Genomic DNA, 26869 nt, shown 5'->3' with positions numbered 1-26869 from the left:
CATTTCTCAGGATCTCCCTACCTGAGGACAGAGGGACATATATAACACAGGTGACAATCCATTTGTAACAGAGATACCAATGTGGGAGACATTTACAACTGTTCAGGGAAGTGACACGAGAGGAAGCAAGAAAAAAATGTATCTGAATATTTTTTAACAAGGCTGAACTACTTTAAGCATAGGAATACAATAGCATCCAAAACATAGTTAGAAGACATTTGAGTGAAAACACAAGAGCACTGATGTGTTTCATGTTTCTGCCAAGTCTTGTCATTCACTAGAGAGAGCAGCATAGCACAATTTGTTCCACATTTAATGCCTTCATGGCCAATCACTACACTATACCGAACATGGTAGTGTGGGTGAGGACACGCTATCCTTGGCTGACACATACGATCACAGAGACAAAACAGATCCCTCCACGCAGAAGGTGTTTTGCATGAGAAGGCTGAGCAGTGCCTGAGTTCATCCAAAGGCAAGCCTTCAAACCTGGTCTCTCTCGGGGCTCTGGGAGAGATGGGTCCACAGGCAAGAACCTCTGAGAATTTCATAAGCCAGGGCCCTCTTTCACCAGCCTGCCCCACTCACACTCAACCGACTGGGGAAGGATACACTCTCTCGTCGGCTCCATGATGGTGTGCAGGTTACAGTATTATTGCTCTTCCCACTTACACTCTCACCACCAACACTTTCCTCTGAAGACCGAGTAAACAAGAACTCGTTACATCATCATACGGCATATGCCTTCTGTTTACAGGAAATGCTCTTTCCACCATGCTGATATATCCAGATCACACATACACCTCTTTCTTTCACACACACCTCCTCACAGACAAACAGAGACTCAAAGGAATCTCACAAGTGAAACACAGAATACATTTTCCTGCACGGTCCGCTCTCTCACCTACAGTGGAAGGGAACAGATGGATTCTCTCTGAGCCCCCCCGCCTCTCTGGTGGAGAGTGGCCGTCTTTGGCTTTCCTCTCCAGAGCTCAGGCCCAGCCAGATGCCCCCTATCCTCCGGACCTCCTCCAGACCTGGGCCTCCATAAATCTCCACCGCTGTCTCCCACACCCTTCAAAGTCATTAACTGCAGCACGGGGAGAGTCTGCGTGCCAAACTCCAGCGTCGCTCCCAGCCCATCCTTTAAGTGAGCCACTGAATCAGAGCGAAAGATTAAAGGAGGTCGGTTGAAGAAGAAAAGAATGCATTTTTTCATCTCTTGTCTGTTTCTTCCTCTACTTCAATCTCATGTTTGAAGTATGTAGCCCCTAGTGTTAACAGGAGAGCACAGAGGCAATACTATTCTTAAGAAAGATAGTTGAACTTGAATAATCTTAAAAAGATAGAAACCATTTATTATGTGCAATGGACTCTGTGATTTTTCTGTTATTTGAAAGATAAGGCTTTGTTCTGTGATACTAACCAGCTGGTTGGACATTATCTATCTCGTTATATAGCTTCTCCCCAATGACATTCATGAACAGTCTGAAAGGGAACATTCATTTAAATATATTTAATTACCAGGTTAACACTGTGTCACCACTGTTCCTGTGATACAGTACATAAAAACTGCTAGCAAGCAATGTTACACCATGATTGCATGTGGCAATAGTCACAACAATCAGATTCTACAGAATTATACAATGAGCATGTTTTAAACCATGGGACCCTAAAGATTGTCTAGTTCTGACAAAGATTAATTACAAAAAAGAGTGACGTTCATGGGTGCAAAAATGTAACAGTTCTAAGTGGATGTCTCTAAATGTACACGTTTCCAATGTTGTGTTACTGCCTATGGTTGTTTATGAATCTCTGCATCTCTTTTTTGGGATATGGTTTAACAATTTAGTAGTTCTGTTAATGTTCGGTAAATACAAAGAATATACATGTTTCAGTCTGAATGACTGAATGAATGATAAGGAACAACTATATGAGGGTTGGTCGTCTTGTTAAAATAATGATATCATCCATAATATTCATTGTAAACTTGTAAAGAAACAGCCTTCCTTTTTATTCTTGATTTGATATGTACACAGAAAGATGCTGTTTACACTTTTAATACACCAAGTAAAAGTTGTAAAAAACCAATTGCACTGTGCAGACAAGAGTTCTCTCAGGTCACCGTAGTAACTAATTGATAAAAAAAAGACTATGAAAAATACCTTAAAATACAATGTGAAGAGGATTACCACCTTCGCTATTAATATTATTATGATCATAATTACATATACATTTCTTTTTCAATTGATTACAATAAAAAGCATTGTGGAAATAAAAAAAACACAAAAGAACAATTTGTCGTACCCACAAAAAAACAATTATGGCATGTAGATAAAAACAATGTGCATTAGATGACATGATAACATGATAAAAAATCTCTCCCTTAAAGGCACTTGAACTACATCCAGGGCTAAAATATAACACCCCATATGAAATATGAAAAGGGTACAAGTACCAAAAACAGCTGCTGGATTTGTGCTCCCATACCATCAACAAACACACAAACACACACACACACGCACACAAACACACACACACACACACACGCACACAAACACACACACACACACACGCACACGCACACGCACACAAACACAAACACACACACCTCAGAAGGAAACAACACCTCATAACCTACAAACCTAACGTTGGCAAGTGTCTGCCATTTGTGCCTGTTTCTGTTTCATTTTAGATGGCTTCTGACTTTAGATGGCAAAAGCAGTGCTTCAGATGTCCCATATATGTAGCATCCTTACAGTCATGCTTATGTACAATATCAACTCGACGGGCAGCATTTAAAGCTTAAACGGTCGAAAAATAAGGGGGGGGTGTAGAGAGAAGTCAGTTGCTCTAAACCATCTACACATAGAGTGACTAGGTAAAATGAACTATTGATAACTATTGATCTCTGTGTGGTTGTGCATACGCACAGCAACATCGTATGGCAGGTACTGCCCTGCCCATTCACACACACGTACACACCCAGACCAAGCACACTCACTCAAATATGTACCTACAATACATAAACCCACAATGCCTGTCCAATGTAGATTCAAATTAAAGTTAAAACGTTTCGACTCAAAAGTCTTAATTTTGTCATGGTATGGCAGTAGGTTTAACAAGGTTTCGATAGGCATTGCTGGGTCTGAGGCTCAGGCTACATTGTGGAAACATGAGCACCTCTGTGTCGAGCAATTTAATACATGTCAGCGGTGTGGGAAGGGTCCCATTAACCTGTACCATGAAACAATGAGCATGGAAAAGTGTCAACCCTAACAGGGAGACTGTGCCAAAGGTACCGTTAACCTCATCCAAAAGTCAAGATGAGGGCCAAAGAAATCAAACATTTGCACACAGACACACACAGACGTTTGCACTCAGATACATACGTGCACACATCAGAAAGCAATGGTGACACACAGCCATCCGATACACAACACAAAAGCTAACATTTCACACCCCCAACCAAGTGAACATGAATGAATTTTTCATGAGTAACATTAATTAATAACACATCCCTGACCTTGTTTATACAAAATTAATTCCCAGGATAGGGGCCACTCAGGGTGTAAGAGGATCTAAGGAATCACCTTCGTCTGAAGACCAGAGAGGAGAACAGACAACAGTGGGGAGAAGGGACAGAAAACAGACACAGAGGGAAGAGCCAATGACCATGAATCAAAGTGAAGAGCGTGACTGAGATTGAGAGGATTTCCTAGGAGGCTTACGTCCATGACCCTCAGCCAAAGGGTTCCCCCCACTGTTCAGCCATGCTAGTTAACACAGCAGGCGCGTGTGCATACCCTCAGACACAGAGACACAGACACACACACAGAGACACACACACACACACACAGACAGAGACACACACAGAGACACACACACACACACACACACACAGACACACACACACACACACAATGCGTAGTACACATGGTTAATGTGATAATATCTGCCGTGTCTCCTGCCACATGCACACTAAAGAACAGAACAGTACCTCCTGAATGTCTCTCATGAGCTGGACTTGAAATGGGAAAGCTTGTGCGAGTGTCCAAATGCAGAGGAAGGCCTTGGAGGGAACGTCTAGAAGATCATTCCGATTGTCAGGGTAAAAAGCTGCAGCTTTCTAAATTCAGAGCATTCTACATTACATTACATGTGGCCTCATCACACATAGATGCATGCATACAGTCATACATATCAAGGCACAGATTATGGAAGAAGGGGGTAGATGTAGTGTTAACAAAAGTATCAAAACAATAGCTTCACAAAGCAAAGTCCCCAAAACAACAAATTCACAGACAAGTGGAAGATGCAGAATTAAACACAACCAGATAATAAAAAAACAAATAAACAAACAAATAAACAAAAACAAAACAGTTATCCCATAAAAATTGCTTTTTGTTTCTCACAATTTTGAAGCTCACTAGCTCCACAAGCTTGTTCTCATTCCAAATGTCATTATTGCTGCGGTTTCCGCGAGTCCTTTCCTCCTCTTCTCTGTGCTCTCAACCTGCTCTCCCTTTCTCTCCTCAGGAGTAAAATGGCCGCGCTTTCTCCTGCACAGACTGGAGCCGGTTGAGCCGGGCCAACTGAGAGGGGGAGGGCGGCACGTCCTGCCGGTAGGGCCCTTTGGTGGGGGTGAGGGGGCCTGGGGAGGGGGAGGGGGACTGGGAGTGGGGGTGAGGGTAGGGGTGGGGGTGGGGGTGCGAGGCGTCCCCCTGGGGCTCTCCGTAGCTGTTGGGGGTGGCGCTGGCGCTCGTGCTGCTCTCTAGCTTGGCCTTGGCCTCCTGCTCCTTGCGGCGTTGCTCCTGGCGCAGCAGCTCCTGGGTCTCCAGAAGCACGCGCGCGTTGAAACCTCCTCCCCCCGACGAGCCCAGGTAGCCATTGCGAGAGCCCTGGTAGCTGGAGTAGCGCGGGTTCTCCTTGGCCGTCTGGAAGCCTTCTCCTGGCGGGTAGACGCGATCCCAGGAATCCTGAGAGACGGTGCTAGGATTCTTACGAGGATGCCTGCAAGTGGACACAACGGGAAAAGATGTTTAAACTCATCCATCTGCACAGTCACCCATCCATCTCTCCAGCCAATCATTTCTCTCAGAAGGGGCCAGACAGGCCCATTGAGCAGACAAGACAGTAAATGCTGCCTCATGTTGACGTCCGCATTGATGGGCACGTCTCTTGTCGCCAGTCTTCTGACTGACTGATGGAAGACCATAGCAACACCCTTTCCCAGTGAAGCAGCTAAAAGCTACCTCCCCCCCACTCTCCCATCCCAATCGCTTGGGCAGTACAGCCACCGTTATTATCCTCCATTAGATGCTTGAGTGTAGAAGCAGCATGGACGCCAGGCAATTTTTTTTTAGCACTGCAGAGAGAAGATTCCATTCACACTCGGTTGGCGTTGCGCGCTTAAAAGGGGTTCGGAGATCACACTGTGACAAGACAATGAAGGAGCAATACACACACTCACACACACGTACATTAAGTCTGGCACACAACCCACCACACGCCCTTCCTCCCCCACTGTTGTGAGGGACCGCGTGCTCTATTCTGGATGGCCTATTCTCTCCACTTAATGGCTGAGCATGCCACAACGGGCCTGCACACTCTGACTGCAGTCACGTAACACCACAGTCTATTGTCAAGGTCTTCCACTGAAATGACTTGCATAAAAAGGAGACATCAGGAAACAAACGCCGCTATTTTGCACAGAGTGACAACTCCATCTGATATGAAAAAGGCACTCATATCAATGTGATGAAAGCACGTCATTCAGATAAATAGATGAATAGATTTGTTCAATGTTGTGTCAATGGTGTATCCGAACGAGAGAGAGAGAGAGAAAGAGAGAAAGAGAGAGAAAATGGATATCTGGTATGTACTGTAGGTCAGGGGTTTTCAACCAGTGGTCCGCGGCCCACTTGTGGTCTGTGAGGACATTGCTGGTGGTCCCTGACCATGGATTCAGTAATGTAGTTGCAATGTGGGAATCAGTATTTTTGTTCAGTGGTGGTCCTGGCGTTATATAATTAGTCAGAATGGTGGTCCCTGGTTCACAATCAGTTGAAAACCCCTGCTGTAGGTCAACCACAACAACACTAGTCAACTAAACTTACTCAGACTCATCCTACAAAAACATGATGCTTGTTGGATATGGAGGTTTATTTCTTAGTTAGCATCACGTCTCAACCCTGCAACTCTACTCTAAGTGGAGTGGGTATGAATGTTGGGGTCTGCCTTCCTGGCGGATGAATAAATGGGCATGATTAATAGATATACGTGCCTTCGTCTAACAAAACTATTTGTCTTTTGACAACAGCAAATGCAGAATTGCTCACTGTAATTTGGTTAGAAGGAGACTTAACTGTAGGAATGACATAACAACAAATGGGGACTGAATTCAGAATGGCAGAACTAGAGCATACCGAATTGGGATGTTGGACTGCAGGGGACCGCTATTTTATACTCAATGGGGTTTCTGTTTTTCTGTGTATTTGGAGTAAATCAGGTCAAAGGGTATACACAAACGCAAAGACATACGTCAATAAAGTATCGCCCAGCACAGACCTGGTGTTAATAAACATGCAACCTTACATAGACCACTGTTTCTTTTAGTTGGAGGTCTCCAAATTGTATTTATTTGAAAGCAGGAGACCACTGTGGATGTATACGTGTTTGTGTCTCTGTTTGTGCTTGCATTCATTTATGCATACATCGGATGGCTGGTCAGACCTGCGGTCAATTTCTCATGACTTCTATTACAGCTAATCACTGCATACGCTTATCATCTGGATCTCCTCTGTCTCTTTCTCTCGTCTTAGTAAATCCCATTCCATTGGCATATTTGTTCATTAGCCAAAGCCGGCTCTGCACATGTGAACACTACCTCATCAATATGCTACAAGAAGGCTCAGTGAAAAAGCAATCTGATGTCTCAGTTAGACAAGAGTCTCACTACGATACTGCTGTCAGCTATATACTTAATCACGACTGAATGCACAACATTTGTTGATGCCTAATTAAGGAGCCATTCCCTAGTCTTTGCCTTTGACGCTGATCCTGTCTTGGGTCAAAAGTCATCTCACACCAACCCTCTAACCCCCCTAACCCCCACCTCTGCATAGAGCATGGTATGAGATTATTGGATGAAACGCATGGGGGGGTGGGGGTGCTGTCTACCACTACGTTCCCATGGGAATTGTCAGGTCCGAACCTCCTGCCTCTTCAAATCTGACGTGCGTCCAGAATGAGGTCGCTGTCTGATGAGAGCGAGGCATGTCAAAGGGCAGGGAAGACCGTGGGTGCACCGTGCACTTATTGATTAGTATATCAGGATCTGCATTGATCCAGTGAGCTCTGCGAGGACCTGCTTTCATATGATGACTGGTGGGCAGAGGCCTTCACTGACCTGTCATATGCATTCTTTTCCTTGCTGGCTAATTTGGACATTTTGTATTTCTAAGGTACACCTATAATGTGGCCAGTAAAAATAGGCACTCAATAATGTCAGACCACACACACACACACATGCAGACACGCCCACACCCACACCCACACCCACACACACACACACACACACACAAACACGCACACACACAAACATATGCTTTCTGGCTATAAATTCCTTTGGTAATTACCTAAAGAACATAATTTGATACTTTGGAAAACAACTGTAGCAGGACCCATTTATACAGCGGGTCTTTCCATGTTATAATGGTTCAGCTCGGCATGCTAGACCTGGCTGGGCTTCAGACTGGAAAATCGCTGCAAGGAAAATACATGTCCCAAAGAAACGGCAATAAATTCACTCAAACACGCTGTCAAACTTTATCAGGCTGAGTCTCACTCAAGCATAGGAGTTTCAGATTTACTGTAGGAATACACAATTGAATAATGAAAAAGTTTAAAGAGAGTAACGTAGAGAGATAGACACAGAAAGAGACAAAGACAGACAAGACAGAGCAGAATGGCAGCACTGGTGAGCTCTTTAACATGCAGTAGTAGGGGGTCTGGTCACAGACCAGGCATAAGACAGACACACCATCAGCCTGACAGTCCAAAACAGAGACAATGATATCAGAGAGGGCCTTCAGGAGAGAACAAAAATGCACCCAGACCAAGAGTCCCTCGCTGCTGTGTTGACATTTACAAAAAAATATACAAAGAAAGAGGTGGAGGGAAAGGAGAGATGGAGAGAATGCCAGATACCCCTTCGAAGCTCAACTCGGGGGAATGGTAGGGGTTGCCAAGATAAACTTCCTTTGGAAAACACGTCGCTGTAGCGAGCCTTTATTGGCTTTTAGAGGGGGGCATTCTCCCCACGCCCCGTGGGTATTCGGACACAGTAAGTCACTGTTTCTTTGTGGCCCCACACACTCATTAAAGAGAGAGAGGGAGAGGGTGAGAGCCATTACAGCCTAATGGAATTACTTTAACTGATTCGCACAAAATGGTCGTCAGGAATGAGAATGCAATGGTGATGCTTTTAGAGGAATTGGGCAGAAGCAGTGATGAGCTGGATCTAGCTTTTGCTAAAGATCATTTTAAAGGGAAAATGCCAAATGAGGCAACTGGGAGATGCAGATAAGAACAAGAAAAGCGTTTAATATAATAGATGAAAAATGATAAAGAATAGATCCCATAATTCCCCAACTATTAACCGGTTAATACAATGATTTTGCTATGAGGTTAATACACGGGTAGTGTGTTATGGCAGTTAATATGGTATAAATATGGTTTTGTTTTTTTAACTTGCATAAAACCATGTCCTGTGGTTTATATACAATGCGGTTAATTCACAATAAATTACTGTATGTGGAATTGCCAAATAATCAGGAATAACACACAGGGGGGAGGAGGAGGGGAAGGGGGTAGTCATAGAGAGCGAGAGAGCAAGAGAGAGAGTGTGTGAGTGAGAGAGCTGCTCACCGTGGTAGGGAGTTGTACTGTCTTTGGGTTTGCTGGAAGGCGTCTCTACTGTCGTCCTGCCTCTGCCTTTGCATCTGCATCTCCACAGACACCGAGTGCCGCCCAGTCTGCGTGTAGGAACCTGTGTTAGCCTGGAGCACAAACACACACACACACACACACACACACATATGTTACTCAGAGCTGCATTACGCACTTGGCATCACACACAGACAAACACATATCCACGAACCCAGATGGACACCCAGTTACTACTGTACGAAACTATTTAAAAACACAAACAAGTAAACAGCAAACCACACAAGGAAACACATCTGTCCACACAGTCACACACATGCACATTCACAAAAACACATGCTATCATTAACACACAAACACACACGTACATGCAGTCATAAAGCGCGCTCACGCACACATACACGCATACACACACACACAAAGAAGAACTGCTTTAACTGAGTTTGCAATTTCATACACCTACAACTAATTGTAAAATAAAGCTCTATAGCTGATCAAATCTAATTTGAGAAGGCCACTGAGTCAGTCAGTCACCCCACAGAGCACATGCAGATGAGATAAACCCCTTCATGTTGCCTCCCTTTGGACTGCGCTGCAGCATCTCTAAAGAGATCATTAAGCAAGGTTAGTGTTGGCAAGAGTAGCATGTGTTAATTAGACAAACAACAATCGACAAAGGAAGTTTGGTCAGAGATGCGCACATCCTCTTTCAACCACACACCCATAAACACAAACATAGACACACACACACACACACACACAGATGCACACTGCACACATCCCTGACCTCTTTAGTGGTCTTCAGTGTGTGAGTAATGCAAAGGATGTGGCTGGTGTGCTGGTGATGTGTATGGCTACTAATTGGCATGTTGGTCACTGTTGGCATGGCTAACAGATACAGTATCACAGTTGTGACTAATGCATGCAATATGACAAAGCAGGAAATGTCTGACTGGATTTGTCACTGGATGTGTGAGTGTGTGTCTGCATCTGTATCTCAGCTTGAGTTTATAGCTCCATCTACCTTTGACTACTGTCATGAAACATACATGAAATTAAAATTAAAAATCGTTTAATTGAAATTAAAATCGTTCATCACACTTATCCCTGCTTTTCCAGGTTATATACTGTACATGTACAGTGATATTTATTCCAGCATAGACTATTAAGAACATGGTCTCTGCCAGCTCTACAGACAGCTGCAATAACAGTGCAATTAACTGTCACTCAGGAACAAGCCCTCACCAAGGAATGGAAGTAAAACTATTACACATGTGTGTCAAAGCAATAGAGCTGGGGGTCTCTCCAATTACACTGGCAAAACATGTCTGCCTCCATGAGATGCCTCAGTCCGTAACACCATATCACATTAATTTCAGAGACGGGCAACATGAAATTATTTCATTTTGGCTAAACACTACATTTGGGCAAAATAATTAAGTCACGGCAAAGATACTTTTAATGTAATTTAAAGAAATGAGAGAATAACCTTGAAGGAGAGAGATGAGAAGGTGTGTGTGTGTGTGTGTACCTGTTCTATCAACACAGACAGTGTTACTTTGTGGATTCCTGATACATAGCTTTGAGGAATAATCACTCTGGATAATAGAATTAGGCAGGACATGAAATCAGATTATTTGACGGTCTGCTGGATGACAATGGTTTATAGACCATGGGATTTGTTGAAATTAAATCTAAACTATGTCCCTTTTTCACTGTGAAATTCAATCACAAGAAAATATTGTCAATAAAATAGAATACATATATTATAGTTCAATTATTTGCATGTACAGTACATACACAGAAAAGGTTGGAGAAGGGCAAGGAGAACAGAGGAAGGGTAGAAACAAAGACAAAGGGATGAGACAAGAACAAAGACATCTGTTCTGTGAAGGCTCTACAGCTTTCCAAATGAGACCATTTTGAAAATCATTTGCAGCTATCCAAAATACGCTATTCCCCAGAGCAAATGTTGACTTCAACCTAAGACCTCTGAAGCAGATAAAAAACAGACTATAATAGTTGTGATTACTGTAGAGTCTGACCCGTAAAAACCCCTATTCATTCCATCCATGCAAGTCCAGATGGGCCAGCAGCATAGCATGTCAGTGCGTGCATGATGGTTTAAACCCGGCCTCCTATGTTGTACATATACTGTTGTTTACGTCTCCGGGTACACAATGACTTCCAGAGTCCCTCCTCGCACACATACACACACACACATACACAGCACACATATGGAAGGTGTTTCTCTGCTAATGCTTTTGACACATAAAAAGCAGGCTACACACCAAAGAAGGAAAAGGACACACAAAGAGAGGAAGTGAGGGAGACAGAAGAAGAGAGACGGAAACGGAAAGTAGCTGAAAGAAAAGTTTGGTGCCAATTCGCCGGCTTTATTAACCACATGCCCCAGTCCATATGTGGTTGAAACCTTGGGACTGACGCTCAGTTCCTGCAGCAAAGACAACAATCTCAAGTTGGATGGCGGTTTCCTTTAGTCAAGTCACAGGGCAGATACAGTTTCAACAGAAAACAACTAAGGTCTTGAGTCTGGGACTCCACACAGGGTGTCATGCCATAAATCATTTATACTACATATTTAACCTCCATAAGCTAGGAGCTACGCCAACAGAACACACTGAATGAACATACAGAAGCCTGGAGACTAGCACTACAGACTTGCTAGAGACTTAAGACAAGCCTCTACTTCAGTTAAGATAATCTTATCTGCGAAACAGAACGAGAAGGATGTGGAGTAATCTTAGGCGCCCATTCTTAAGGGAGAATAATCAAGATATGTGAGTTGTGAGTTATGTTATCTGCGGATTGCCCACTCTGCTATCGCATTAAGGCATTCCTCTATGTATGAAACCGTCCATTGTTCTACTGGCCGCCAGAGAGCACTGGGGTTAGGCTAATTTAGTGCGATGCTGATAACCTTTCCTAACCGTGGGGCCATGTGCGATAGTGAGACAGCTCTGGACAAACGGTGCATGGGAAACCACTGCAACTGCACTAACAAAAGAACTGAGTAATTCAGCCCGCTAACACCTAATCACAGTGGTCCAACATTTACAAGCTCAATCATAACTGACAACACAATAGTGTTGGGATAATATTGTTAGCGTGATAGAATATTCCACCATGTTCTGCTTCGCCGCAGTTTAACAGATGAAATAAGACGCATCTACAATATAGCACGAATGTCACCAAGCGCATCAGGGCATCAAGCATCAGCGTCTCCAAATACTAACACAATATACAGTCCACAGAATAACTGACTTGAAGAGGCAATGCTTCCTGGTGTGAAACAAGCAATCCTGCTCTAATAGGCAGCCCAGCTGAGGCCTTTGCCAGGGCAGCATTTCACAGGAGACTGGGAAGAATCCACATAAATGAAAACCTAATGAGACTGTTTCTCTGCTCTTTGTTCAGGGACCAGTATAACAACGACATATTTCTCTGTGTGGCCATGCACAACACAGACAGACAGACAGAGAAAGAGAAAGAGACAGAGAGAGAGAGAGAGAGTGTGAGTGAGAGGGAAAAAAACAGGAAGAGTGGGAAAATGAGAAAGAGAGGGGGAAAGGGAGGGAGAGACAGGGAGAGAGGAGCCAGGCCGACTAGAGAGATGACTCTTCGCCACAGCCAGCCTCTGGAAAACACAGGCTGCTCACGATGAACATCTGGAAAGTCCCTCCACCCCCACTAAACAAAAAGCAGCAATGTGGGAGGGAAAGCAAACTGGACAGCGCTAATTGCCTGCACACTGGAGAAGGTTTAAGACAGGCATTAAACGCTGAGGCCGATTACTGGTCGCTCTGTAGTGCTGCCCCAACATTCTTTCTCCTGACCCGGGCTGGACCGTTACCCTGCCTCAGGGGTGTTGGAGGCCTAATATGAAAGACAGAGGAGACACTCCCTACACTCTGACACGGAGCCTCGCTCATGCACTCACGCTGGGCGCTGCACTCTCTCTGCTTTGATTGGGTCTGGAGGGAACATTCTGGAACATTCTGAAATGGTACATTAATCTTATTCTAAATCGAATGATTAGATAGTGATTCAGATTTTTCACTGGAAAAAACAAAACACATTACAGTGCGGACACACGAGAAATCATGGTCCTATGATTAAATCTGCCTCCACATTCATTTCTAAAGGATCTAACTCCCACAGAGATCAAGGAGAAAAACTCTGAGCCTGTCCACAACTGCCTTCTATCAACCTCTCTCACCAATCCCTCTCTCTCTCACACCCTCTTTCCTTCCCTCTCTCTCCTTCTCCCTCTCTCATATGTCAGCTTTTAACACCAATCAGGCAGGCTTGATGAATGACAGGGGCTTACAACAGATCAGCACGACCGCAAAGCAAACAGCACACTACCAGCACTAAATCAACGTCAAACGGGCATACACTCGCAGGCTTGTATGTATGTGTTTTGTGTTTTTCAGTGGTGTCGAAGAGATGAGATTGAAAGCTCGGAGGTGGATTTAGTGAATGTGTGCATGTGAAACTCTGGCTCTTGTCACAGGAAGAAGGAAGCAGAGCATGTATAATTGTTACCACACTGCCTCTACTTGACATAACTGTTTAAGGGCTCCTGTAAGTGTTTATGAACTATGTTCTGTAGATTATCGTTCTTAAAAGCAATGACCACTGAACCCTAAACATTGTACTCAAAGTAGTAAAGCCTGACAGTTGGCCTTTTTGAGAAATGTTCTCTTTATGGTACCATATTGGGCTGATAAATGTGAATAATTTACCTAACACCAGACCTCAATCATCTGGCATGTTAAATACACAAAGGTGGCAAAACCTGAAGCCTGTCCCTGACAGAAACGTGTCAGAACTTGACATTTGACATGCAGTGAAACCTGAATCAAAGCTACTTCCAGCCTGCTCAGGGAACATGGCCCTGTCACTTTAAACCAGCACAGTTTAGAGGGAAGGCCATAGACCAGTCATTAATCCCGCAGACCACCAGCTCCCAACAGAGCCCCGTATTTTATTACTGCTCAAAATACCTCTAAGACTTTCAACAATGTAAACAATCGCTAGCAATTAGAGCCGTTTTAAGCCCAGGCAGCTCTGGCTTTTTTGCTGAGCAAATAGAAGGGTTTGAACTTCTCTCCTGCAGCAACAATGACAGTGGGCTTTGATGCATTGATCTAGCAAACAACACAGCTGAGCTATGGCAAATAAGAGCTCACACGCTTTCTTTGGGGCTGCCGTGCTAACATGAAGGATTCATCAGAGATGCGGTAAAAGGGCACAAGTTGCAAGTCCTCTGGAACTTCTAGAAAAGTTAGACTGACATGAGGAAACTACTCTGGGAAGACATCTCGAAAGAGTACATCTTAACAAGCTTGACAACAAAGTGAAAAAGCACTAGGCTCCTCTCCAACAAAAAGAAAAGGGGGTGGAGAGCAAAAACTGTTGGAAATGAGAGCCTAAAAATAAGGTTTGGCAGTTGAAAATAATAATGAAATAAAAGAACAGTCATGTTAAAATGTACAAGGCGTAATACTTGTTGGCAAGGGAAGAGGTCAGCACAATGACCTGCAATTTGGGGGAAACAGACAAATTGTTCAAGGTAATTACGTTGTCATCCTTTAAAATCCCTCTGTGCACTTATACCAGGAAGTCACAAGACCAAAAAAATGTCTGTCTCAGACCATTACACTGCAAAGACACACAACTATGTGACCTCTGACCCTGAGCGACTAAGTTCCCAGCCAGCAGAGCCTTGTATATTGTTGTAACACTCTGATAAGGAAAAAATAATGCGTAGCCTCTCACCCTGGAATGTAAACCAAACAGAAAGCTACAGGGAAAGCAGTGTGAAAACACATACACTTCACAGTAAATCCAACAAACATACCTGTAACAAATCTGACTGTGGGCTATCTGATCATAGACTGTTTATTAGTTTAGGCAAGGGGTAGAGTGGGAGATGTAGTTCTGTTTCTTGTCAAAAGCAATGTTAAATACAATCACAACAGCAATCAAAGACAAAAACAAGCTGTACCATCTATCAAACATAGTGCGAAACACACTTAAACAATACACTGATTTATTGATTATATAACATAACACTAAACATTATATCAAGTTTAATATAATGAAAAGCATCATTGCATTTTAAGAAACTTACATTTTTATAAGACAAGTGTAAAAGCTGTTAAAAGTTGTTTTAAAATTCAGTCAAGAATACCCTCAACCCATTCCTTCATTATATTCCCATGAGAACCAGAGCTATTTTTTTTTTTCTATTTGTCATACTGGGCAGATGATCTTTTTTTGTGAGCCACCACTACCCAGGGATTTCAAAAGGCACATTGAAAGACATATGAGTGGTCATTAGATTGAGGTCAAAGGTCAGTGGACAAGATTTCATCAGACAAGCCATCTTGTGCTAGCCAGATAGGATAATAAATAACCAAAAGAGCAGCCCAAGACATCTGACGAAAGCAGTCAAACAACTAACTGATCTGCTTCCTAGCAGTGAGAATAGAATCCTGAAGTCTTCCAAAGTCTTTGTCACAGACCATGTGAGGTGAAGTGAGCAGAATCAGCATTAGTTGCAGCAGTGGCCTGCTGGCCCTTGTAGTGTCATGCCAGGAAGGATGGTTAGTGGTGGACAAGAGGCAGCTGCTTCGCTGCGTGGCTTGCTGGGAGGGAGGTTAGTGACTGAGCGAGAGTTAGGATGGGACCGGGCCGGCTGGCCGAGGGGCTGCAAGACATGTGCGACGGGGTCGCGAGTGGCTCGGGGCTTACACACTCACCCAGGGCTGCTGCTCGAAGCTGTACGTGCGCCTGCGGTCATCTGGATCGTCCTCATGCTTGGCCTGCTGGAACTCGTGGCGCAGCCGCTGTATCCGCTCGTGGTTGCTAGGCGCCAGCCGGTTGCTGCGGACAAGGGGGAGAGAGCCAGTTGGTCAGGAGAGAATCACACTCGCTGGTTTACCAGAGACAGAGAATGACATCATAACCTATGATAAATCTGAAGAGATGGGCTGAGAGTTGATTAGAAAATCAATTGAGTGCCTGCTTAGGAGCTGGAGAAGCTCTCCTCACACAGAGGGACTAGAGGGACTTCTGCTATGACCACAGAAAGGTGACATGTGCAACAAAGACTCAACAAAGACAACAACTCATCTGCAAACTTGACAAACTGGGACTCAGTACCTACCTCTGCAACTGGCTACTGGACTTCCTCTGTCAGAGGCCCCAAGTAGTACGTGTTGGCAACAATACCTCAAGCAGCATCACACTGAGCACAGGGGCCCCAAGGGGGCGCGTGCTCAGTCCGCTGCTCTTTACCCTGCTGACGATGACTGCACTGCAACCTACAGCAACAATCACATAGTGAAATTTGCTGACGACAACAACTCTGGTGGGTCTCATCACTAAGGGCGACGAGACTCAATACAGGTTGGAGGTCGACCATCTGACCACGTGGTGCAGGGACAACAACCTCCTGCTGAACGCCAGCAAGACCAAAGAGATTGTTGTTGACTTCCCGGAGAGGTCACACCCAACACCTGCCACTGACCATCGACGGTGCTGTGGTGGAGAGAGAAAGCAGCACCAAATTCCTGGGGGTGCACATCAGTGAAGACCTCTCCTGGACCACCAACACTGCATCACTGGCGAAGAGAGCTCAGCGCCGCCTGTACTTCCTGCGGAAACTCAGGCGAGCAAGTGCTCCACCAGCCATCATGACCACATTCTACCGAGGCACCATTGAGAGCATCCTCTCCAGCTGTATCGCTGTGTGGGGCGGAAGCTGCACTGAATACAACAGGAAAGCCCTGCAGCGCATAGTGAACACAGCTGGAAGGATTATTGGTGCTTCACTCCCCTCCCTGAACGACATTTACACACCCACCTCCACCCACCTTAGCAAGGCGACCAAAATTGTGAGTGATGCAAGTCACCCCGCTCACAATCTGTTTGATCTACTACCCTCTGGGAAGAGGTACAGAAGCCTGCGCTCTCGCACTACCAGACTCACCAACAGCTTCATACACCAAGCTGTAAGGACTCTATCCCTCCTCTCCCCCCTCCACCCTCAGCTACATAACATCCTGGACATTGGACCCAAAATGGCCGCCTGCACTACTCCACTTGCACACTTGCACACTTTACAACTTGGTGTTGTTGTCCTGAAAACACAACACTTCTGCTGCTCTTACATAACTTGCACCACTATGCCACTTTCTTTCTTACTTAGGTCAAACAGAACTACCCAAGCCTTTTATTGGCCTGACTTTGCACTAGTATTTTATTGACTGTCTATGCACAATTTCAACCAAATTTTGCTGCTCTTATTTTTTCATTATTATATGTGCCCTCTTATTTACTTATTTACTTACTTTTTTGTTTACTTGAATGTTATGTTTGTCTGTGGACCTAAATTGGTAAAATATGTCTAGTCTTCACCGTGGGATAGTGAGAAACGTAATTTCGATCTCTTTGTATGTCTGGAACATGTGAAGAAATTGACAATAAAGCTGACTTTGACTTTGAAGAGGGCTTAATACAACAACTATGACTCAGCATTCTATGGCTTGCATTGAACACCCTCTTGTAGGACTTAATTTAATTTTACATTACTACTTCAAAATATTTTTAATGCCAACATGCATACCAAAATGATGGATAATAAGCTCTGAACTCATCCGAGACCCCAGCAAGGATATTCACATGGGGACAGTCATTTTCTGTACAGGCATTTCTTTACACATATAATGCATTCAATCCTTTCCCCTACACCCAAAGGAAACATATATGAGAAGAAATAGCCTCATGTAAGTGTCCCCAGTGAACCATGATAAGTGATGCATGTTCCTTTTAGAGTGGAGAAACCTTGTGCAGTTATGGTGCCGTTAAATAACAGGCTGTCAGGCCCTCATCTGCATGTCCTTCATTAAAGGCTCTGAGAGGCTTGTCAATAGGGATCAATACACATCTCCTCAGCCCACTAATCTACCTTCGCTTTTATAAAACCCAACAGAGGCAGCCAGTGACAAACACCTCATTATAAGGAAGTCCTCCATCTGGATAATAAGCGATTTCTGCCAGCACACGTGAGCGAGAGAGCGATGATGAAGTAGTGGGGAGGATGCAGGCAGGGGAGGTGTGAAGTAGCAAAGAGAGAATGAAGAACAAGAGAGGTGGTGGAGGAGGGGGTGTGTGAGAAAGAGAGACATCACACGGAAGAAAGTGTAAAACAAAGTTAAAAAATGAATTAGTGATGATGAGACGCGGACCACATGAATAGGGGGAGTGGCTAGGGACAAACCCAGGGGTGCTAATAGAGGGGCAACCATAGCAGACGGTGGGCACACAGGTGTCTGGATGCTCATCAGATCTGATTGCTCATTTCAGCCCAGAGGATTGTGGGGCATGTGATGGTGCCCATAATTGCAGATTACAGCAGAAAACCATCCCTCTGATGATAATGGCTGCCTGAGGTATGGTGCCAATCAGCCTCCATTAAAACACCACTAAATAGCGGGCCATAAAGAGAGAACGGGAGTAGTGGGCAACATTGCCCGAGAAACCATCAAACAGAAACAACTTCATTCATTTTATGCTTTTTTAAATCAGGCAGCCATTAAAATCAATTGTATTAGCCATAGCTCATTTGGTACCCCTTTCTCTACGGATTTACGTTAGTGATGTTAGTGCATGCTGAAGCCATCATATTCATTTGTATGAGGTTGTAAAGCAGGTAGATTAAACGCATCATCGAACAGTATGGTTGTGGCCCCAGGCTGTTGGTATAATGTGATATGCTAGCCTGCTTCCCCCCAGTCCATTATAAGATCAGCTTTCACATTTATTTTCTCTCCCCCAGCAAATTGACTGGGTACAATCAACCAAGTCAAACATATCAAACGAGCCTAACTTAATTTGAAATATTTACCTTGTGGATTGATGAAAATTGAATGCTGATAGACAACTTTTTAAATTCTACTTGTAAATTCTGATCTGCACTATAACTCTGGGATTTATAACGCACAACACAAAGTAATACTATATTTGTTAATTCTACAGTATAAAAGAAGATTGTTTTTGTTGGGGCCAGTTAAAAGCAATACCATATTTGTTAATTCTACAGTATAAAAGAAGATTGTTTTTGTTGGAGCCAGTTAAAAGCAATTGGTGAAAATTACTGCCGACCATGTTCAAAACATTTTTAGCAATGGCAATCACTTGTGTCCACATGCCTTGTTGGCCTGTGTTTTAAGAACTCCAAGATAAGAAAGATAAAGAGTACAGGAAAGAATGAAGGAAAGCAACAGACCTCAAGAAAGCAACAGAAAGAGAGGGGGGGTATGAGATTGCTAAAACATTTCCTACAAAAAAAAAAATCCTGAAGAAAAAACAAACAAGCACGAGAGAGGAAAAAAACACAGCACAACAAATCACTCGGCCATTACCACACATCTGCGGGGAGAATTAATCTGGCCATTAGCTCCTGCAAACGTGTGATTACACATTCGTTAGAGTGTTGACATGCCCAGGCACCGTGGCTGCCAACAGGGGAATGCCAGCGATGTCTGAACAGGGCAAGACAGACACGGACACAAAACAAAAAGCCCTCGATCATCCGCACACTGACTGACAACTCAGACTCGGTTGCGTCATGGTGGTCTGATAATGATGATGACACACTGATGATGATTTGGACACCCATGTACATGTGAGAGTGACTCACACCGAGTCTTGTGCTACATCACAGGACCGGAGGGACAGCCTGCGGCTCCAAAGAGAGGCACTGGCCCTTCACAAACAATGACCAAGAGGGACATGATTATGCTTGCTGCATGTAAGCTCCGTGTCCACATGCATAACAGTGTGGTGTACACTCATCCCTACAACCAGGTGCACGGAGGCTACTTCAACGGTTTGGAAACGGACTTCCAACCCTTCAACCCAGATTCCAAACAAAAAGTCATAAATGCCTTCTGACTGAACCCTGGACAAAGGTCAGTGTCCCGTGAGGCAACAGGGTCAGGGAGTCTGGTGGCCAGCTGGGCTGCATCACCCGGACAACAAGCGAAGCCGTAAACAAGACAGTCTGCGCATCGCTTCCAGCCAGTGCCTTCCTACTCATCAGAGCACCCGTGGGTTTGTGGTATTGATTTTCGCTGAAACAGTGAGGGGTCACTTACTCAAGCACAATGTGGGGAGTCTTGCCAGCCTGACACATTATTGGGGCTGTAAAAAGACTTTGAAAAGAAACCATGAACTATCGAGGGAAATGGGGGGGGTGGGGGTGTTGGAGGGGTGAGTGGGGCGACAAGATCGCCGTGGCAATTAAAATATGAAATTGGAAGTCATAGTGCTAGAAATGCAAATGGGATTGATTAAGAGTTAAGGCGCATGTTTTTATCATTATTTCAGAAACGAGGCGAAAATTTGTCACAGTAGTTCAAAGGGCCTCTTCTTTCAGTATCTTATCATCTTGAGGGCACTCATTCTAAGCCTGCGCTTGCAGTCAATCCAACCACCCACTTGCTCTTCTGAAGTTCAAAGACCCATCTAGTTCTTGGAGGACATAAGTTTTATAATTCTGCGAATTTACTTTTTTCCATTTGAAAGTCTTGGTTATTGAAGTACTAAAACCTAAGGAAGCAGGCACCGAGGAGATTTAAAAGTGTTGTGCCAAAAATCTTGTCATTGCGAATAAAGCAATGAATTCTGTGATCTGGCAGTCCCACTCTTTATACAATAGGTGTCAACATATCTCATTTCATACCACTACCTCCACCTAAGCATCAGGTATCACTTCTTATAAATACCTACTCGGCATTCATCAATGTCACCAATCACCAGATGAAATAGGACCACAAGGCAGCACACACACACACGCACACACACGCACAGACACAGACACACACACTATGCACACAAAAACAAAACCTGCCGGCAATTTGCGTCAGTGCTGTATCCTAGCGTTCAGGATAAATGCGCTGGCTGCCACAAACAATGGCACAGAGAGGTGGGCGGAGTGCAGCGGAGACAGAGAGAGCGCGCGGCGAGCGGAGATCAGGTTTCCGCTAGCACTAGCGGTGGCGGTGCAGGAAAGGTCAGACACCATACTGCTGCGCACCTGCTAGAGGACAGGAAAAAGCCAGACACTCTGTGACTGATGCTGTGCGTCCCAAAGAGGCTCTGGCTGTCTCTGTCCCTGCTCACCTCCACCCCCCCCCCCCTTCCTCTCCCTTGCTCACTGCATTGAGAGGAACTTGCATGGAAAAACAGTTTGACAGTAAAGCAATTAATGGGTGGGAGGGAGATAAAATATCCATATGCCACAGCATTTAACAAGCCAACAGATTCATTCTCTCTGCACAATGAGATTCACTCAATATCTGTCTGTGTGTTCACCGCCTCAAAGGTCAGCCACATGGGCAGGGGTCTCTCTCTCTCTCTCTCTCTGTCTCTCTCTCTCTCTCTGTCTCTCTCTCTCTCTCTGTCTCTCTCTCTCTCTCTCTCTCTCTCTGTATCTCTCTCTCTCCCTCTCTCTCTTTTCTTTCCTTCTCCCACTCTCCCTCCGAGCTTAATAACATTGTGTGCAGAGTTTCTTCACTGGCCGCCAAAAAGCAATTTCTCTCAAGACAGTGGGGTTATTGTAAGAGATTAAACCTTTTGAATGTGCAGTGACACCCAGTCAGGACTAACAGTGGGGTATCTGACTGAGCAACTTAAGGTCGACGCAGCTCATTTATTGGAAAGACTGAATGTGGCAGTGGGGTATTATGTGAAAAAATTTCCATAGTAAAGACTCGGGCTGCTAATAAGAAAAAAAGCCAGGGAAAGCAACACAACAAACAGAGTGGGGAAAAAAGAAATAGGCTTGGGCTATTTACTGTGCAGAAGTTAGAGGTTTCACTGAAACCTTTTATCCAGAGAGAGTTTGGACTCTGTGTGGCATGTCTGATTGCTGTGTACACCCCTTTTTGACAGCCATAAAAGAAATGTATTGAAAAGAATTATTACCAACGGACAATTAGCCTGGTTGTGTAAGACTATTGTATAAGATTAGACTTCTATAGCTATAGTTGTGACAGCTTTACCTACTTAGAAACTACAAGTGATTGAAAAATACTAATGGGATAATAAAACATTTACAAATATGATTTTTACATGGTGCTGCACTAATGGTCCTCCAAATCTCACTCAAATCTGATGTATGAGCCAGAAATTAATTTAAACTCATGACAAAATATCAGAATCGAGATGAAAGACAGTGGCAATATAATGCTATTGGTCTTCTCTACCCATGTCTGCTATTTTTATCATTAGATTGAATGTCAATTGCATTAGTATCTGTTGATCTGTCTCTTCTTCTTTCTCTGTCTTCCATATCTTCACAGGCAAGACGAGAAGCAGTCTGGCCTTTCAGTCACAATGTATCACCCACTTTAAAGAAAGCTTAACTCATATTTATTCCCTTCTTGCCTGACAGACCCTCGTTTATTTCAAAGAGTTCTATGTAGCCATAGGGTTTTAGACAGGCTTGAGAAACTGGAAACTGCACAGATGTAAAAAAGCAGATCAAATCAGTGTTACTGCTGGTCATTTCATAGGGAGATTAAAAAGGGAGAAAAAGTTTGCCGGGTTCTTTCGTTTGAGCTAATCTTCACAGGAAATCGATGCATATCGAGTCGATCCGCAGTATGGTGATGCAATCAGATGTGGCAGGCTGGCATGTCCGTACAAGTAGTCTTTGAGCTTTTTTCAATCTTTCCGTTTGAGAATTAAAGAAATTACCCCGGTTATTTTGCCAGTTATTTTCTTATTTAAAAGTTTGCTCACTGCTTCTCGTCCAATCCTCTCACTCCCTTCTCCGTCAGGTCACAGGACCTGACACAGAATCTATTGCTTCCCTTTCACAGCGCTTTTTGTGACTCACAGCTGCAATTCTGGACAAAGAAACGGATAACACCCTGGATCTGGTGACTTCATCCAGAGACTCTGTGACTGATGTGCCCATGGCCTCTAAATCCACCCCAACCTCTCCACCTCCCCACCACCAACCCCTCTATTCCACAGCCGTGGAGCTCCATCCATAATAAGGGGCTAACGGCAGACATGGGTCTGATGTGTTTTTGTTCCTTTTTCTCTCACACCCCCCACCCCCCTGCCCTTCTCCTCTCTTTATTGGCCATTCCACACAGCGTGACCAACAAGTGAAGCCGTCAGATTAACACTGTGGAGGTGGGGGAAGGGTGGGTATGCCTATGACGCTGCTCCTTTAGGAGGTGGGGGAGGCTCACAAGGGTGGTGTATGGGCCTGAGTATTGAGGGGGGTAGGGTGGGGTGGCTCTCCCTATGTCTTTGGCGTCCATTGTTTGGGGCTGAGGCAGACAGCACCCACGTCCCTTCCCCAGCCCCCTGGGAAGCACAGAAGGGCTCTCATAAGGGCTGAAAAGACAGACTACTGCCTTGATGGAGAGGCTGCATGCCCATCTCACCTCTAACAGGCTGGACGGCCTTGAGACTGAGAATGCGCTGGCACACTCCACTCCCCCTTCAGATCCCTGCCGAGCCCCCTTAAAGAAGCTCTCATCCAGCCTCAACACGCCCCGGCCCCCTGCCTCCATTGTTCCTGGGTCTGACACACGCAGACAAAAAAAAAAAAAAAAAAAAAAAAAAAAGCACACTTCTCTTTCACCCCAATTCTCTGTCTTGCTTTCTTTCCTTCCTTTTTTTCCATCTAGAAGGATGGCAGGAGAAAGAGGACAGAGAATGCATCGGTGATGGTGGGTATAGGGGAGATGCGGCGCGGTGCGGTCGTCAGCAGGACACAAACAGCCAAGGGTAGTGAGGCTAAATCCTGCAGCTGTTTCCTGTCGCTGAGAACACGTCTCATCCTCAGTCACGGCTGCTTCCCCGGCTGGCGCTGGCAGCGGCCCGCTTCCCAGAGGCCCGTGGGAGCGGCCACCGTGCCAGCCCCCCCCCTCAGCTGCCGAGTGGCCCGGCAGCTCCGCTCAGCGCCACACTGAGAAGCGCCTCATTAGCAGCTGACAAAAAAATGCGGATCACAAAGAGACGACGTGTTGAGGGCGGCCGGCTTATCACCCATGTTGGGATAGAAACAGATGAATGACACGCATTGGCAACTGTACCGTGTCTGTGTGTGCTAGTATGTGCTACTGTAGCCCTAGTGTTATTTAATGTGTTCAGCTACCAGAAGTTATGAAGGAGATGATGAGCAACACAACGATTTCAGAAACACAGAACAAAGGAAGTAACAGTTGCTGGCATAGGCAGGTATGAATCAGTTCAAGAGTATCTACTCAAAAACAGAGTGAAACCTCTTCTGCTCACCAGCCTGAATTACAGAGGGGGGTCACAGCCATGTCAGTTTAATTGAAGCTCTCCCTCTAGACAGGCAAGTGCAGGCCAAGTCCAGTTCCAGACCTTGATAAATTATTACGTTGCTTCAGCATGTTTTTGTGGTTACCCTGATTACAGGACCATATACTGAACTGGAGTTTGGATCTTTCCCAGCAAAAGAGAGTTTTCAGCATGTTCGCTACGATTGATAAACAAGGGATAACAACTTAGAGGTGTCAAAGATAGAAAATCATATTCATAAAAAATAATGGATGAAGGACAGATCACCACAATGCAAAGCACTGTAATGTTATTGTTAATGCCCTGTACCTAGACCTTCTTCTAAAAACATCCACATGTTTGTACCAAAATACACCTCAGTAAACTATCAATTAGTTGGTATTTACTCATTTTGGAAATGGATGTATTTGTAGGGTGTTCCAATATATGATAAATGTTGGGAAACCTTCAAGCCACAGTCACAAGCATTTTGAGTCTCTGTGCTGAAAGATGTGTTGTTAGTCATGCGAATAACAAAATATAAACATTTCAGCCAGACAAACCCATTTAGCAAGCTGAAATAATATAACCTTTCATGGATATGTTTAACTGAATCTCCAAGACAACTTAATTAGTGTCCAGTGACAGGCTCTGCAAACACATTGTTTTCCTTCGACTTTGAGGAATCCACGGCCAAAATGCAATTTCATGGATATAAAAGAACCTCTACAGAGAGAAGGTAGAAAAAACTGGCTGACTTCTCTGGGAAAAAGTCCTGGCCGGTCTAAATCAATGGCAAGATAAAGTTACCCTTCCCAAATTAAAATGGACCACTTGCTTTCACAGACTTAACTTTCTTAAGAGGCATCTCAGTAAGCTATTTGCTGGGAAGTGAAGTTAGACCTGAAGTGATTGGCAGTTGCAGACTCCATAAAGAGGATGCTGAACTTTGATGTTAAGACGATGTAATCCAGCCTCATTGATTGGAAGGCACACAGTCAGTCTCACACACTGCGGCAGGAGCCATGGCGAGACTGCTTAATGGTCAGGCAGCAGAGGAGGCTGAAGTCTCATCCCTTCAGATTTTAAATTAAGTCTTTCAACAAATACTAGATGTTGGATTGTGTCAATGCTGCACAAGCAGTTTCTGACGATCATGAGAACATATGACATTTGAATGACTTTTCTCCGTTTTTGGCACATTTTTTCGCTATATAAAAATGTAGGCGTCACAATCATAAGATATTTCCAGATGCTCTTGAGGATGCTGAGCTGACAGTCTATAGGCTAAGGCCCAGGGAAGAATAAATCGCAGAGCAGTGTAATGCCAAAGGTGGCCTGCTCTGTGCCTGATGCACTCATCTCCAGCAGGGATCTGGGGGAAATCAGACTATTACATCACTTTCATTTTATGAGGACATTGGGCTTTTAGGACTGATTTTATGAGCTATCTGTCTCCTTCTCCCATACACGAGCTCCATCTCTTTGTCAAACACACACACACACACACACACACACACACACACAGGGACACACACAGAAACAAGTATACACAACGATAATGCCAGATGAAATGAATGCAGCTCAAAGATAAAGGGAGTCAGGGAACCCGGCACATGTTTCTTCTATACATTCCCAATTCCTAGCAACATAAAAATAATCACATTTATGGTTGGACTGGAAATGCCATCCTGCCATCTCTGTCTCCATCACATGCCACCTGATCTGCCCAGCAGCTACTCTCTCTGGACAGACAGCAAATCAAGCAGACCAGGGGATGCAGAGAAACTTCCAGAAGGTCTAAAAGGGAGAAGCTGCTGTCAGCACTCCAGGACCAATCCTTAGACTCTGAGGAGCCGGGTAGATCTTGGGAGAAGTGACCCCGCCAAGCAATTCCACATGTCTAGAACCACGCGGCCTAAATGAGGCCAAGTCTGAAGTTTAATAGCCTATTGGATGGGAGACTGTGGAATCTAGAGGCCAACTGACTGATGGCTTTAGCAACCCATCCAAGGCAAGAGAAAGGTGGGTAAAGAAAGAAATGTGGATACTGCACCAATGGCTTACTTCAGAGCATACTGTAGAGTTGGTCCCCTGAGCCAGATAAAGCCATACCGGTCCCTGCCAAACTCCTATGCCCAGCACATGCACACAGCTGTCTGACCTCCCCTTAACCGACTACTGAGGCGATGCGACTGCCTGTTCAAGGGACGACACGCTCATTTAATCAACCCTAACCCTGCCACTGCCTTCAGCTGTTCTGTATTCGGTTCATCCAAATGACAGCAGTGACTCCTTTCGGAGGGCATGAATACACCTCCAAAGGGAGGGGGTTTATCTGAGAGAAAAAATATGTTTTTTACAGAAAATTCAGAAAAGGGATGGTGCCGAGGTTATAACTGTAAAAGGGGTAATAAACATTCCATTTCACAATAGAAATGCTTATCTGCTAATGTGCTTAAAATACCAATGAGAGGAATCAGACAGTTAGCTGTATTTCCAGGCAAGGCGGCACAAGCTCAGATTTCTGCCACACCATATGTGACCAAGCCGC

At 44.6% G+C, this 26869-nt stretch overlaps 1 protein-coding gene across 5 annotated transcripts in view; it reads right to left on the bottom strand.

The window, feature by feature from the left end:
* Positions 1-1978: 1978 nt before the first annotated feature.
* pard3aa (par-3 family cell polarity regulator alpha, a) overlaps positions 1979-26869 on the bottom strand; it is a 288433-nt gene continuing 263542 nt past the window's right edge. For all 5 annotated transcript variants that reach the window (XM_048265859.1, XM_048265861.1, XM_048265858.1 and 2 more), the window contains 3 exons: positions 15741-15864; positions 8932-9062; positions 1979-5013 (listed from right to left, as the gene is read on the bottom strand). In XM_048265859.1, coding sequence (XP_048121816.1) covers positions 4536-5013; positions 8932-9062; positions 15741-15864 — 733 coding nt within the window. In that variant the 3' untranslated portion in view covers positions 1979-4535. The remainder of the gene's footprint in view (positions 5014-8931; positions 9063-15740; positions 15865-26869) is intronic.

The sequence above is a fragment of the Alosa alosa genome, chromosome 16 (assembly GCF_017589495.1).
Source record: "Alosa alosa isolate M-15738 ecotype Scorff River chromosome 16, AALO_Geno_1.1, whole genome shotgun sequence".
Classification (NCBI taxonomy): Eukaryota; Metazoa; Chordata; class Actinopteri; order Clupeiformes; family Clupeidae; genus Alosa; species Alosa alosa.
Note: the sequence above shows the minus strand (reverse complement) of the source record. Positions and strands in the feature narration are given on the sequence as shown.